Below are 16,881 nucleotides of genomic sequence, written 5' to 3'. Positions count from 1 at the left end.
GTGCCTTTACTAGTACGACACAACATGTGGTTCATGCACAATGGAGCTCCTGCGCATTTCAGTCGAAGTGTTCGTACGCTTCTCAACAACAGATTCGGTGACCGATGGATTGGTAGAGGCGGACCACTTCCATGGCCTCCACGCTCTCCTGACCTCAACCCTCTTGACTTTCATTTATGAAGGCATTTGAAAGCTCTTGCCTATGCAACCCCGGTACCAAATGTAGAGATTCTTCGTGCTCGTATTGTGGACGGCTGTGATACAATACGCCATTCTCCAGGGCTGCATCAGCGCATCAGGGATTCCATGCGACAGAGGGTGGAGCCATGTATCCTGCTAACGGAGGACATTTTGAACATTTCCTGTAACAAAGTGTTTGAAGTCATGCTGGTATGTTCTGTTGCTGTGTGTTTCCATTCCATGATTAATGTGATTTGAAGAAAAGTAATAAAATGAGCTCTAACATGGAAAGTAAGTGTTTCCGGACACATGTCCACATAACATATTTTCTTTCTTTGTGTGTGAGGAATGTTTCCTGAAAGTTTGGCCGTACCTTTTTGTAACACCCTGTATATGAGGTGGTAAAAAGCATTGTCCTACTTCCTCGGCCAATGGCACACAGAATTTTTCAGTCTTCGCATCTTCAAAGTGATAACTCCAGTGGGCTTCTTTGAGTGGGTCGAAGAGGTGGAAGTCTGATGGTGCACAGTTAGAGTGTTAAAGTGGTCACGAGTGGTGAAGTGACTACTGTGTGGTCTTGCAACGCCATACAAAAGAAGAACAGCAACCATAACACTTGATGGACAAAAACACTGAAGATATGCCTTGAATTTTTTTTTTTTTTTTTTTTTTTTTTTTCATGCATTGGATAGAGTTTACGTACTGGATAGAGTTTACTGTGTACCCTGTCTCCAAAAATTTAACAAGAATTACACACTCTGCATCTAAAAAGACTGTCACCATAACTTTCCCAGCAGAATGCACTGTTCCAAATGTTTCCCTTGTCTGTGATGTTGTGTCATGGCATTCCATTGACAGCCTTCTGGACTCAGGTTACATGTAGAGAAAAAGGAGGCAAGGGTACACCAGCAATGATGAAAAAAGCCCACAGTCTTCCTGGCACATTTAATATAAACCATTACTGTCCACCCCACTGCTCACTAAGATCCTCAACAGGGAAGAATATGAAGATGGTTTGCGGTTGGCGCCAACATCACAGTCACTCCTGAAACTCGAGCTGTAACTGCCTGCTTCAAGGTCACTCTTAGAAGTGTTGTCATTGAGAGGACTGAACTTCATTTACATGGTTTCATACATAGTATACATATACACCTCCACCTACATCTATATTTTGCAAAGTGGATGGCAGAGGTAATTCCAGCTGTACCAGAACATTAAGGTTTCTTGCCATTTCATTTGCATATGAAATGCAGGAAAAAATGGCTTATTAACTGCCTCAGAGTACGCTGTAATTAAAACTTTTATCTATTCTGGATTTGGGACACTGCGACTGTCTTCTTAAAGGTTTCAGGAATTACTGCAACCAATTGCTGTTTTTTCTTCAATTTTTATTTATTCATGACCGGTTTCAAATCGCCTGGCGATTCATCATCATATGGTACAATTTAGTTTGGAGTATTGTGGGGGTCGTGCATTGTTTTTATTCTTGTGGCAGGCACTGCTCTGGAAAACATAATGTATTCTTCCCAGTATCGTTAAATATCAAATGAAACGGGCACTTTTCCTCCGATGGCGACTCCCTCATACTTTACAAAATATAATCAAACCACACTCTTTGGTTTGTTTATATTTTGTAAAGCATGTGGGAGTTGCCATCAGTGGAAAAGGTACAGATGTTTCATCAAGCGAGCAGTTCTAGATGACTGTTAAGTACAGAGCTATTATATCAGCATACTCTGAAAGGAATCTAGTTCATGTACAATCTGGACCAGAGGACTTGCCTTTGTTAAATGAGTTAAGATGCTTTGCAAAACCAAGGATATCTACTTCTAAGTTACTCATGTTGACAAAAGTTCCATGATTCAAATTGTGGAATATTTACCTCGCCTTTGTTGGCAAAAGAATTTTGAAAATCTGTTTTTGTAACTTCACTTTAGTGGAACTATCATCAGCAACATTACCACTGCTAATGCGCAGTGAAGGTATCAACTGTGCCTTGCCGCTATTGTACTTCGCATACGACCAAAATCTATTTGGATATTCTGCCATATTTTACGACAGAATTTTGTTGTGGAAATTATAAAAAGCATCTTGCATTGAAGATTATGCTAACTTTTGAGCTTCTGTAAAATTTCGCCAAGCTTGGGGATTTTGCATTCTTTTAAATTTGGCATGTTTCTTTTTTCATTGCTTATACAACAGTGTTCTGACCTGTTTTGTGTACCTTAGAGGGTCAATATTATTTCTTATTAATTAATTTGGTCTAAATCTCTCCATTGCTGTTGATACTATTTCTCTCAATTTAAGCCAAATCTGGTCTACGCTTTCGTAGTTAATTTGGAAGAAATGGACGCTGTCTCTTAGGGAGGCACCAAGCAAATTTTTATCTGCTTTTCTTTAAATATACATATTTTGTGTTTATTTTTGGTGGGATTGGATGTTACAGTATTCACTTTCACAACAGTAATCTTGTGGTCGCCAAACCCTGTCTCTGTCATAATGTTCTCTGTTTGCTTGTGATTATTTGTTGCTAAGAGACTGAATATGTTTTTGAAATCATTTACACTTCAAGTGGGTTCCTGAACTAATTGTCCAAAATAATTTTTGGAGAAAGCATTTAGTATGATTTTCGATGATCAAATATACCTACCACCAACTTTAAATGTATTTTCAACAAGATACCAAGGGTAGATTGAATTCACCACCAAAGATGATTGTATGAGTTGGGTACCTATTTGAAATGAGACTCAGGTTTTCTTTGAACGGTTCAGCAAGTGTATCATCTTGAATCAGGAGGTAAGTAAAAGGAACCAATTATTAATGTATTTCAGTTGTCAAATATAACTTCTACCAATCCATAGTAACTCATACGAACTATCTACTTCTAACAGCAACAAACTTGCCACCATCAACTGTAACATTACCTATCCTTTCTGAACATAGCTACATCCTTTGTAAAAATTTTGGATTACGTTATCTCCAGGTTTAGTCAGGTTTTAGTACCTATAAAGATTTGTGCTTCAGTGCTTTCTATTAGCACCTGGAGCTCTGGTTCTTTCTAAACACAGCTACGACAATATCTATGGTTTCTAGGTCACCCCTTGTTCAGTGTTTGACCTTCTCTCTTTAAGACAGGTACCCTTTTTTTTTCTTTCCTGGGACCCTCTAATCTAAAACTGTCCAGTTCATTCCACACAGCCCCCGTTACCTGTGCAGTCACATCCTGTGTATAGTGGACTCCTGACCTATTACATGGGACCCAATATCCCACCATCCAACCACAAGCTGAGGAATCTGCAGCCTACACAGTCACACAAGCATCTGAACCGCTGATTTAGGCCCTCCACCCTGCTCTGTACCAAAGATCAACAATTAGTCCTGTTTGCCTTCACCTTACAAGCAAGGTTAGCAGTCTTCACCACTTCAGCTAGCCACCCAAAACCAGAGAGAATTTCTTCCAATCTAAAGCAGCAAACATAATTATGAGGCACCACCTGCAGCACGCTGCATCTTATGCTCTTCAAAGCATTTAGAAGGACACATTCTACATCCTGGATGATGCTTCCATTATGCACAGAGTGCACACTGGATTCCTTCAACTCCTTGGCAGCCATTGTCACTATTGGGGTCCATTACGTGCCTAACACTGGAGCTCCTATCTACCAATAACCCCACCCTCTGTGACTGCCCGAGTCTTGTAGGCTGAGAGGCTTCCTCTATACTATTCTGCTTCAATAGTATTTCAAATAAACTGGAAAAGATGTTGTGACATTCACAATTTTCTGAAAAAGCACTCTGGATTATTTTTGACAACTTATTATAACTGATGGAAGTATGTGCAGAGTGGACAGTCTGGATTCAAAGGGTGCACCCATACCTCTTTTGCTTTCTCCTTTTCAATAACTACATTTTTAGCATGAATGAACTACTACTATTGTCTTCAGATGATGCTGAGAATATCATTTTTGCCTCATACATTGTAAGTAATCCATTTAACTCACAATGAGAACAGCTGCAACCAGATGAGAAGTGAGATGCCTGCACAACCAGTGAGCAGTATTATGTCAAGCGGCGAGGCTGCAGTGTTAAGGTAACAAAGTTCCCAATTAACAATGAGATGCAATGTACCAGCACTGAGCAGCGAGGTGCCAGAAGTGTGGCTGCAGCATAAAAGTACCGTAAGTCTTGTCTCTAGTCAAAGTTTTCACCTAAAACTCATACCCCTCCATAGTGAAGTACCACAGCTGACTGGATTCAATTGTTTTCCTTCCTTCTTTATTCTGGTTGGTAAATTTTTGCCAGCCAGCATACAGATATGTTAGAGTAGCCCAGTTCTTCAATAATAGTCATTACACTGCCTTTACTGAAGGATAATTGGTGACACAACTCATCTCTCGTTATCCAGTGGCTGTCACAGGTGATTTGATCAACATGCTGGATGTCATGTGATGGTACAAGTTGCTGGCTGCCCGCTCAGCATTATGTCTGCCAACTGTGTGTGCCATTCAGCTTCTCTACAGCGACAAACCCATTGGCTAACAGTGCTGATGTCCACCATACCAACTCCATACAATTTCTTCAGCATTTCACAAATGTGTTTGGATGTTTCACCTTCTGCAGAAAGGAATTCAATCACAGATCATCATCTTATACATATACCAAAGTGACCAGTTTCTAAATTGGTACAGTATTGCAATCTGTTGATGTAAAACTCAGAGTGGACTGCACAAAGTTAGCAGAAGTGTACCAAATTCATGGTTACTACCTTCCCAACTTAATGAAAGAGGGGAAAAAATAAAAGGCGTTACTTTCTGACTGGCTCTTGAACTACTCATGTTATGAGACATCAGTCATGTCACAAAATTAGGCTTTCAACAACTGAATGCCTGGGCAGCTGCATATAGCATTCTACGATGCAATGTACACACATACTGTTCACCACAGAAATGATAATGTAAGTGAAATGAGATTAGACTGAGCCTCTAGGTTAAAGGTTCCTTGCAGCTGGTACACAGAGAGAACATGTTTATTTCTAATCTATGTAAAGCAAAAACAGGATACAGGAGTTGCATTCTAGTTAACTGTTAAAAAAACCAATAGAATTAATTTCTGAAACTTTTTCTGAAACTTATATTCTACTATTATCATTCCTTTTATCCCACACAACTTACTATTCAATTTGATTAATAAACAAATAATGTACATATAGCAACTGGAGCAGTCTCCTTTCATGAATGTTCACTAGCACTGTTTTAGACACAATGCATTAAGATTTCTACAAATCCTATTCAGCTAAGAATATTAGGTAATTTTATTAATTTGTTGTGCAGATTATGCACATACATATAGTCTGTGTTACCTGAGAGCTTAGGGAGTGTTTAAGGTATGAAAGCACCAGCTGGTTTGGTCCTGGCCCCACAAGAGCCTGCTGTAGAATACAGTCTGCAAGGTTATAAACATCACCACTTACACCACGAGGGAGAATCTGAAAGAAAAATGAAATATTTTTATTTTAAATTGTAATATACTGAGCAAAGCAATTTAGTGCAAACTAATTTACTTCCAGATATCAACTGGAAGCCCACATTCTTTTTTGGCTTTCATAATGATACAAAAATCTGAACCACCCATTACAACCATACTTTCAACAAACCCATACTCTATTATACTAATTCAACAGACTGCAAACAGAGGCCATGAAAAGCAAGTAAATTTGAAGAAGAAGGAAAAAATCTGACATGGACAGGATGAGACACAGACAATAGTTGACATGATAGATTGCTCTCTACGTCAGATAGTTGTTCACAGTTTGGCTCAGTAAAGGCCAAATTTTGGATTGATACAATATAGATACATCATAAGTAAGTAAATAATAAATGTCATCATAATTTTAACACTATTCGCAGCTCTCTATGATTGCCTACATTATTTAATTTATGGGTATATCATTTCAGAAGGACATTCTTAGTGTTATGTCATTAGTTAGTGTATTGTTTGTAGATTTGGGATCACTATCAAGTTGGATTAAACAAGGAGACACAAAAGATGCAAAGAAAAGTTGTAAGATTTGACACAGGTTAGGGTAGTCTGTGTGAATGTGTTACTGAAACGCCCAACAACCTGCAGCATAAAACATTGCAAGAGTAGAAAGATTTTGTGTGCCACAGACAGCCTTACTCAAAAAATTTCAAGAGCCCACATTAAAACCAAATAAAGAAAGAAGCTATTTTCTCTTACATACATCACCTGTAATGATCATGACATTAAAAGTAGAGCACTTTGGGCTAATACTGATAGATATTGATGCTTTCTTCCCAGGGACAATCGGTGAATTGAATTGCAACGGGAGAAAATGATACTGTTACATTATGTAGTCTGCATCTCAGACTGTACATTGTCTTGCAAAGTACAGATGTACATGTAAAATGTTCATAACTCTGTTCTTATTACAAATTCAACTAATGTGAGCTGCTGACATGGATAAAAAAAATGAATCTGACAGACATTAAATTTACAGGGATTTACAGCCACAAGAGCAAAAAGTTCCATCATACATTGAATTTAAAAGAATGAAAATCATGGTTAGTCTCACAGCTTCTACCAAAGGCACTACACTCAAGAATTCTTATTTCCTTCAGCATCTTGTAACAAAAAATCCATTCAGTTGTTCTCCTCATCTCCTCTAGCAACATAGACCAGGTCATTGCTGTGGTGACGGTGCTCACACACACCACAATCGATAATCCATGCTCGAAACATTCATAGCACAGCAGCAGTACGGGTTGATAGCACAAACTATGGCAAAGTCTGCCAGGGGCTGCAGCTACCAATCCGTGGGCATCGCACGTGTGGATGGTGATTAGTTGATGCCTCGTTAAATACCAGAGCACTGAGATGCGGAGGATCATTCTCTTCAGAGTGACAAATCATGTACAGTCTCCAGTTACCGCTGAGCCTACAAGATGCAGTGTTCATTGGTTGTCCCCAAGATTTAGGGCACTGTAGGCATAACAGGCCAGCTCTGGACTCTTCATAGGCATCATTCACAGGCCCAGTGATAAGACTTTAATGTTTTACAGGACTTGTAATAATTTCAAATATCTAATTGTGCTGGACATTTCACTTGAAGAAGCATCATTTAAGTTGAGTATTTATTCACATTTAATAAATATCATTTTATTACTAATTACTGGGAATCTTTCTGATTGAAGATAGCCTAAGCTGTCGTCCTGCATTCCCAACAATCACCCCCATAAGACTCTCATCCAAGGGTTTACCATCCATCCATAGGAAGAACTAGTGCCCATCTTGGGTCAAAGAACTTTCAAGGAGATACATTTAACAACCAGTAATGAACAAGACATCAGCATAATGAAGACCAATTGCCACATCAACATCCAATTTAAGCCAGAACTAAGTTGGCAGATCATATCATGGCTACCTCTGCAGAACTTTTGGGACTATGTCCCCACAAATTTTGCCAGTCATTTTCCACATCACAATTGTCTCACTGTTGAAGATGTTCTACCATGTTTCTCCCTAAATATTTTTTGCATGACACCCATCAATAAGAAACTCCCAGCTGAGATACTAAACTGGACAAACCAAGAACAGTACATCATCTCCTCTGCACAAACAAGCAACAGCTACTTCACTATTGTGACATCTTTTGCAACGGCATGACACAATACATATCCGCAGTAGAAGCACCAGACCATGTGCACACCCAAAAGTGTCCGCAAGCCCCAGAGCATAATAACTGGGGAAAAGAGGAAGGAAGATTAGGGTTTAACGCCCCATCAACATCGAGGTCATTAGAGACAGAGTAAAAGCTCAGATAGTTTCATTGAAGAGGAAGTAAATCGGCCATGCCATTTCACAGGATGATTATTTTGTGGATGCAAGACAGCAAGGTCTTTAGAGCCCACTCGAAAATGTAATGAGATGGTGGAGAGGAAGATCATAAATGTACTTAAATCAGAACTGCGAATAAAAACGTAAAAGAAAGCCTGAAAACTTGGACACATACAAAACAATGAAAATTAGGTTGGCTGATCTAATACACAATAACAAGGAGAAAAAGCTGTGGAAATCATTATAAGAATACAGGATATACATGCAGCTGGCTGATCATTGGAATAAAAGTGGAAGAGCCAGCCACTCTGCAACACACTAAAACCTTAGACCAGAGTCCACATACATAAAAAAAAGTAAATGCTTGACCACACTAATCTTGTCTTCAGATAAAATAGAGGACAGATCTCCATCTAAATCTGCTCCCGTCCACTTGTCACAAAACAAAATCCACTCAGTTAGAATGTGGAGTACACTGAAAAGCACATCACAGGCATTACAGACAGTTGGGGGGGAGGGGGGGGGGAGGGTCTTCTCGCTGAAATAAAAAGCCATGTGTTAGGGGGAAGTGCCCAATTCAGAGGCTGGTCAGGGCCACCTCATTTCACGGGAGCAAACGGCATGAGGATATCCATGGCTGGACAGCTGGCTTCACTAACTGCAGCTTATTGTCAATCACTGCCAGCCACTCCTCCTCCCACAACTATATGGATCTGTGATGCATCAGTGAAATGAGAGCCTGCAGGGGAATGGCGCTCCTGTAACATTATGTTCCATGTGGGCGTCTTTGAAATCCCCACATGCCCTGGTATCCAACAGAATGACACCTGCTTCCCCTGCCACTGTGGTAAGTACAGTTAGTTGTGTACAATTTGGGCCAATTTCCATGCTGGGTACATGTGCGGCAACAATTGCAGGGTACTAAGGGTATCAGAGCAGATGAGAAAGTGTTCAAGGAAAAAAAGAAAAGATTGGAATGTAGAACTGAGAGTGCAGTCTTTCATAAAATTTGTCATATCTACAATAAATCAGGGTTTCTGTCGGAGCGAAGTTGGAGATCTGCTCCAAACTTGGTGCAAAATGTTAAAACCAGCCACACTCATCTCTGAAAGGCAATCCTTGATGCGAATTCCACAAATCCTAGTTTCTCAATGCCTTCCCATTGGTGGCCAAGCAATGATATGGTATGCAGCATGTATAGCATGGACGGTGTTTTGTAGCCATGTCACATCACGAGGAGATGTCCCCTGACGTGAAATGTGGCTCACCAGCCTCAACACAAAGGCTCAGTACGGGGCTGGTTCAAAAGGCCCTGGGAGCCACCCTAAGTCCTTCATGGTCCACCACATCCAACATCTTTAAATAAGACAGTATCGCTGTACTCAGTGCATGCATAAACAAGCTGAGACAGCTCAAAGGCACCACATAACCAGAGCAGACATGTCAGATCTGCTTCCCTTGAATTGTGGCTAAGACATTTTAAAATATTAAGTGCTTTCAGGGAGCATCTTTCCAGATTCCTGAGATGTGGCAAACATATAAGTTTCGAGCGAAGTGCAAGGCCCAGGAACCTCACTGAGTCTTTAAAATTAAGAACAAGTGTTCACCATCTGCAACTCAGGAATGCTTAAAACTGAACAGGAATGATTAAACAAGAATGCACACAGACTTCTTATTTGAGAATTTAAAAACCTCTTCTCTGTCCATTCATCCAACCAACGAAGAATCAGTTGTATCTGATGAGTTGTGGTTGCAAGGCTCCAAGAGGAGCAAAAGACAGAGAAATGTCAACAAACAAATAACAGTCGAAGGGACATGCAACAATGGATGTGTTACTACTAATAACTATGGCAAAGACACTCGCACTTAAAACACTACCTTGAGGGCACCATTCTCCTGCTCACAGTGGTCAGAGAGGAAGTCACCAACTCAGTACCTAAAATAGCAATGTGAGAGGAAGGACCATACATAGATGGGAAGATTTCTTTGAAAACCCCATTCAAGGAGCTGCCTGAGGATAATATGCTGCTGACTAATACAGCAGGCCTTCTTGATGTTAAAAAAAACATACCCCAGGAAGTGATGCTGGCACAGGAAACCTGTTGTATAGCTGCTTCAAGGAGGGCCAGGTTATCAAAGGTGGAGCTGTCAGGATTCTAAGATCCAGACAAGGCGGTGGTTGACCATCAGCTCCAAGGTCTTTCCCACACAATTAGTACGAGCAACACTATGATAACTGCTCAGATATGTTTGGTCCTTTCGAGGTTTTAAAAGTGTAATTAAAACGGACTCTCGCCATGAGTCGGGAAAGTGACCTGACACCTAAATGAGGTAAAAAAGGGCAAGGAGGATTTCTTCGCTACATCCTGGGAGGTGCTGTAGCATACTATAATAGACGCTATTGAAGCCAGGTAATGTGTCATGAGTGGCAGCAAATGCAGAATCCCACTCCCATATGGAGAAGATGTATTCTTCATCACTAGTGGAACTGAAGTGCCAAGTGCCCCTCTCAGCTGCCCCTCTGTAGTGTCGGTAAGCTGGCCTATGAATGGCAGTCATGGTAACTGTGGCAAAATAGGCCACCATAATCTGAACAATGTTTTGTGGAGTGGTCTAGAGACTACCATTCCCCTTTACAGCACTGGTCATCTCCCAGAAATCATCCTGATGGCCTCCCATACAACTGTGCTTTTGGTGGAATGGTTAACTGCAGCTAGGAACTGTTTCCACAATCTCTTCCTGCTCTCCCTAATAAATTGGTGACATTTTGCTGCCACTATCCAAAAGCTGTGAGGGTCTCTCCAGTTGGCCAGCACTTGAACCTATGCAGATTTAGTTTTACTAACATCCACTTAGTTAATTGCAGGTCTTCACATACAACCATATTGATTTCTAACTGCACTGAGCTCACTGCACGTCATCAATATTAAAAGGGTGTATTGTGACATTTTTAAATAAATACTTCAGGCCTAAACCTCATGGGTTTATTCCTTCTACTGCATGCCTTGTATTCATTATCTCGTAATTCTAGATTCTCTGGACTTTGCCAAGAACTGGATAATGTCATCCATTCCAAAACTGGGTCATGACATTTTCGGAGGATAAAAGAAAACCAAAAACTGATGACATAGCTAAAGACAAAGTTTCGACTGCAGTGTTAAAGCCGAGTTCTAACAGTGGGGATACAGACAGAGGAGAAATCTAACCTCACCCAGAAGGAAAAAGGTAGTGTGGGAAGAACGAGGCCCAACTCTCTCAACCAGTGCCACCAATATATCTATGCAATATAATTCATATTCTCCATCTACCATCACTGAGGGTAGTCAGCTTTCTTTTCCAAGAAATAGTAGTGCCAGTGGATGATAAAATAAGAATGTTCATTGAAATAAAACTTGGGATTCAACAGTGTAGTTAACACTTTATTTAGTGGCTGACAAGACCAAAAGTGGATGGGTACTGTATACTCTGAACTTTAAAGAAACTGAGCATTTACAGTTGTCTGGCTTTGGTAGCTGAGTGGTCAGCGCGACAGAATGTCAATTCTAAAGGCTCGGGTTCGATTCCCGGCTGGGTCGCAGATTTTCTCCACTCAGGGACTGTTTGCTGTGTTGTTCTAATCATCATCATTTCATTCCCACTGACGCGTAAGTCGCCGAAGTGGCATCAAATCAAAAGCCTTACATCTAGCGAACGGTCTACCCGACAGGAGGCCCTAGTCACACGACACTTACATTTTTAACATTTACAGTTTATCATTATCACCGTCAAACTTTAACTACAATATAGCTTCATCTATAACTTACATATCTACTCTGCAGCAAAACCACTGTGAAGTGGGAATTACATAAGTGTCCGATTCCAACCGCCTGCTTTGACCAATGACGTCACCAATATGATGGAAACAACCATTCACAACAACCCCAAAGTGGTGCCTATGATATCATTAGGAAAACATGACAACAACAACGAAAATAAATTAAAAACCCAACACACACATCTTCCTCCAAAAATATAATCAAATTAACAAGAGCAGCAGGGGACAGGGAATTTTTGGGTGGGGGCAAACTAAATATAAACACACACCACCATCCCAAATCACACAAAATGACAACACGGCTCGACAAAACAAAATTCCCAAATTCCACTACACACACAATATCCTCCGGAATCAGTCACTTCCCTTCACCTACATAGCTCAACCGCAATTGTCGATACCGCAATATAAAACCCCAGAAACTCCAAAAATAACACCACCATCACAACTATCAATACCACAAAACCAACACCTAAACAAACAAACTTGGAATCAAACCTTCACCCTCCCCAAAAATCAAAGATCCATCAACAAATAAATACAAAAAAATAAACAAATCTCAATCATACACTACAACTCAAAAACAACTGCAACAAAACAGATCCTCCACAACATAATCATAAAACCACCCCCACCCCCCACCCACCTACATCCACAAACATAACCAACAACTCTCCCCCCATCCCCCCCCCCCCCCACCCGCCCGAGCTGCAGTCCCCCTACACATCCTTAACCAACCACCTTTGGCCTATACATTTTACTAATAGCCCTTTAAAAAAATGCAAACAATGCAATAGGCCCCAGGGACGCTCTTCCACCAACAATACTCATCCAAATGACACTGAAGGTTAGAAGAGCGCCTCTTCCCCCTCCCAATAACTGATTCAACTGTCCCCCAAAACCCCTCTATCATATTTGTGCATGCCCCAGTCTCATAATTCTTGAATTCTAAACTATGGTTAGCAACTAAATGATCATACCCCCTCTGGCCCAACCCCCTATAAGATGAGAAAGCATCAGAAACTATTGTACTACCCTCCTCTATATACTCCTCAATTAATCCCACCAATTCCTTCTTTGTACATCCCTCCAAAACCCTAAAAACACACTTTGAATAACCACCCCCCCACCCATAAATAAACCAGAGACTTACCCCTCCCATACTTCTTCCCAAACTGCGACTCTTCAACCTCCACCATGACCCCAGGCCCACCCAACTTACCCCTGTACTTAATATATTCAGAACAAACTTCCCTACAATACGAAAACCAGTCAAAAACAGTCCTCTCACTCACACCAGTCTCATGTGCACAAAAATTATGAGAGGATCTATAACAAAAATAATACGACATCAAAACTCTCTCTCTCTTGCCCAAACTAGACCTTTCAAACCAGGCACCACGCCTTATGTGGCCCCAAAGGTTGTCCCTTCGGCAGCGCCACATGTAGCAGTCCCTAGTACGAGACGCCGGAACTTTAGCCAACCGCATCTTCTGCCGAAACATGCTGCATTTCATGATCTCAGCCAGCAGCCCGAAAAACTGCAAGAATTTAATGAGGAAGAGCATATCATCCCCCATTTCAGCCAGCAAACAAGCACTATTGTATTTATCAGTCATATCCATACCTAACAAAAGCAGCCACAAATTAAATTAAACAACTAACCACGTAACATACAGCAAACAACACTACAATAACTTAAACACAATGGAAACATAATTAATAACTCAATGAAACCAATTTCTGTAGAAGAATATGCATTAAAGAACAGTCGCAACCGACAACTGAACAGTTCAAGCAGCGATACAAAAATGAACCCAATACACCACACAACACGCAAACCATAAACACACCACCAGAGGACACCACCGACCACAAAAAAACGACATCTACAAACACAACACACTCATAAACTAAACTCCGCGCCGTCTTGTCGTCACACACCACAACACCCTTACGCCACGGGTCAAAGCCGACGGTTGGGACTGCACACCTCCGTTGATCCGTGAAGTACACAGCAGGAGGTAATTCCGATTTACCAACTTGTTAGGATTCCTTCTGGCATTCACGTATGGAGTGCAGGAAGAATGACTACTTGGACTCCACTCTCCTCTGTGGGCACTGTAATTAGGCTAATATTCTCTTCACAATCTATATGGCAGTGGTATGTAGGGAGTTCACCACATTCCCAAATTTCTTGATTAATTACGGTTCTTGAAACTTTGCTAGTAGGCTTTCATGGAAAGTTTGTATTAATCGTTAAGAGTCTGCCAGTCCAGGTTTTTCAGCATCTCTGTGGGCCAAACAAGCCTGTGACCATTTGTGCTGTCCTGCAAGTACACACACACACACACACACACACACACACACACACACACACACAAGAGCAACATTCCGGGAAAAGTCATATGAGTGTTTTGTAAGCTGTCTCCTTTGTAGACCCACTGAATTTCCCCAGTAGTCTATGAATGAACAGAAGTTTTCCACTTGCTTTACCTACGACAACTTTTATGATCGTTCCAGTTCATATCCTCACAAATTGTTACAACCAGGTATTTGTATGGTGTCATAGTAGCCTAGGTTTTTTGTACTTTGTGAAAAGCACACTTTTACATATCTGAACATTAAAAGTAAGTTGCCAGTCTTTATACTACTTTGAAATCTTATCAAGAACTGACAGTATTTCTGCAGTTTTAATCAGGCAGTACTAGACTGTGAAAAGTTGGTGGTTATCATTAACATTTTATGCCAGGTCATGACACACATGAATAGCTAGAACCCCAACATACTACCCTGAGGCACACCAGAAGTTATTTCTACATAGTTTGATGATTGGGCAAGATAAGATGCTGCATCCTCCCTACAAATATATCCACAATCTAGTCACAAATTTCATTTTATATCCAATATGACCATCCTTTCATTAATAAGTGTTGGCATAGTATGTGTCAAATGCTTTTTGGGAATCAATATTTCTGGCACTTTACTCTTGATATAGTTGAATGTGGCCTGTGCTTTCTTGCAATTCTAGGCACAGTTTTTTGGTTGATGGATCTATGGACATTATGATTAAAAGAGGGGATTACTCAAATTCCATGCAGAATCTGGCAGGGATTCCATCTAACCTAGAGCTTTACTCAGTTTTAGGAACTTCAGCTGTTTATCAATGACACTCACATTTAGGTGATGTGAGAACTAAATTATCACAATAGTCCTAAATTTCCTTGTGTTAAAGAAACATTTAAACATGGAGTTCAGAATTTCTGATTTTACTCAATTTCAGAATGCTCCTGTGTCATTCATAAATGCACGGACATTAAATTTGGTGCCACTGACAACTTTTCCATAAGTCCTGAATTTATTTGAGTTTCGTGAGAGGTCTTTCAATATAAATCTAGTACAGTAATCCCTCAAAGCTTCATGCATTGCCCTTTTTAGAGCCAAATGTGTTAATTTACAATTTCTCTATCTATAGCCCTTGCACTATTTACATATATTGTGCAGTAGTTGGCATTTCTTTAGAAGTTTCTTTACTGAGAGTGTGTATTACAGCATTGTAAACTCTTCTACTATATAGGCTACATATCATACATTAAACTTTGTAATTGGCCAATTGTAGAGAGATATTTTCTCCTTCTACATAAATGTTGGATATAATTTTCAGAAACTAGAAGCTTGGATGCCTAGATACGTATTACAGTTCAAGTTCACCAAGGAAATATAAGGTGCCTTACTACCGACAGGGAATTGTACAGCACATGGAAACATATTGTTTAACACAGGAAAATACACGTGGGTCATTCCATGTCAAGTGGCCTAAATTTAGACAAGCTCCCCACTTGACCATCTCCAATGTTGTTGAAATTTTTACAGGATGTACATATAGACCTTACATGAAGCACTGCCAAATTACAGCTCCATAAGTATTATGGTTGGGCCACTGGCCACCTTTTCGTAAAGGCTCATTTTTTGATATTCCGACTGAAATGAATAAATAATCAACTCTGTTTTACCATTGTTCAGGATCTAAGAGACCTGTCGTGCTGAAACTTTGTGATCCTGTTCAACTTTTTGGGTTCAATAGCTTGGTTCTCCCCCCCTCCGCCCATGAACCATGGACCTTGCCGCTGGTGGGCAGGCTTACGTGCCTCAGAGATACAGATAGCCATACCGTAGGTACAACCACAACAGAGGGGTATCTGTTGAGAGGCCAGACAAATGTGGTTCCTGAAGAGGGGCATCAGCCTTTTCAGTAGTTGCAGGGGCAACAGTCAGGATGAATGGCTGATCTGGCCTTGTAACACTAACCAAAACGGCCTTACTGTGCTGGTACTGCGAACGGCTGAAAGCAAGGGGAAACTACAGCCATAATTTTTCTCGAGGGCATGCAGCTTTATTGCATGGTTAAATGATGATGGCGTCCTCTTGGGTAAAATCGGAGGTAAAATAGTCCCCCATTCGGATCTCCGGATCGGGACTACTCAAGAGGACATCATCATCAGGAGAAAGAAAACTGGCGTTCTATGGATCGGAGCGTGGAATGTCACAGCTCTTAATCGGGCAGGTAGGTTAGAAAATTTAAAAAGGGAAATGGGGAGGTTAAAGTTAGATATAGTGGGAATTAGCGAAGTTCGGTGGCAGGAGGAACAAGACTTCTGGTCAGGTAAATACAGGGTTATAAATACAAAATCAAATAGAGGAAATGCTGGAGTAGGTTTAATAATGAATAAAAAAATAAGAGTGCAGGTAAGCTACTACAAACAGCATAGTGAACGCATTATTGTCGCCATCATAGACACGAAGCCCACGCCTATTACAGTAGTACAAGTTTATATGCCAACTAGCTCTGGAGATGAAGAAGAGATTGATGAAATGTATGATGACATAAAAGAAATTATTCAGATAGTGAACGGAGACAAAAATTTAATAGTCATGGGTGACTGGAATTCGACAATAGGAAAAGGAAGAGAAGGAAACATAGTAGGTTAATATGGATTGGGAGTAAGAAATAAAAGAGGAAGCCACCTGGTAGA

The 16,881-nt window shown here is 40.6% G+C and overlaps 1 protein-coding gene across 1 annotated transcript in view; it reads right to left on the bottom strand.

Annotated features, from left to right (window-relative positions):
- The window catches only part of LOC126480818 (mediator of RNA polymerase II transcription subunit 24), a 147,693-nt gene that overhangs the window by 123,899 nt on the left and 6,913 nt on the right, over window positions 1-16,881 (bottom strand). The window contains exon 2 of the mRNA XM_050104154.1: window positions 5,540-5,665. Coding sequence (XP_049960111.1) covers window positions 5,540-5,665 — 126 coding nt within the window. The remainder of the gene's footprint in view (window positions 1-5,539; window positions 5,666-16,881) is intronic.

Source organism: Schistocerca serialis, chromosome 5 (genome assembly GCF_023864345.2).
Source record: "Schistocerca serialis cubense isolate TAMUIC-IGC-003099 chromosome 5, iqSchSeri2.2, whole genome shotgun sequence".
In the NCBI taxonomy this organism is placed as follows: domain Eukaryota; kingdom Metazoa; phylum Arthropoda; class Insecta; order Orthoptera; family Acrididae; genus Schistocerca; species Schistocerca serialis.
This window is presented reverse-complemented; position numbering and strand designations above follow the sequence as displayed.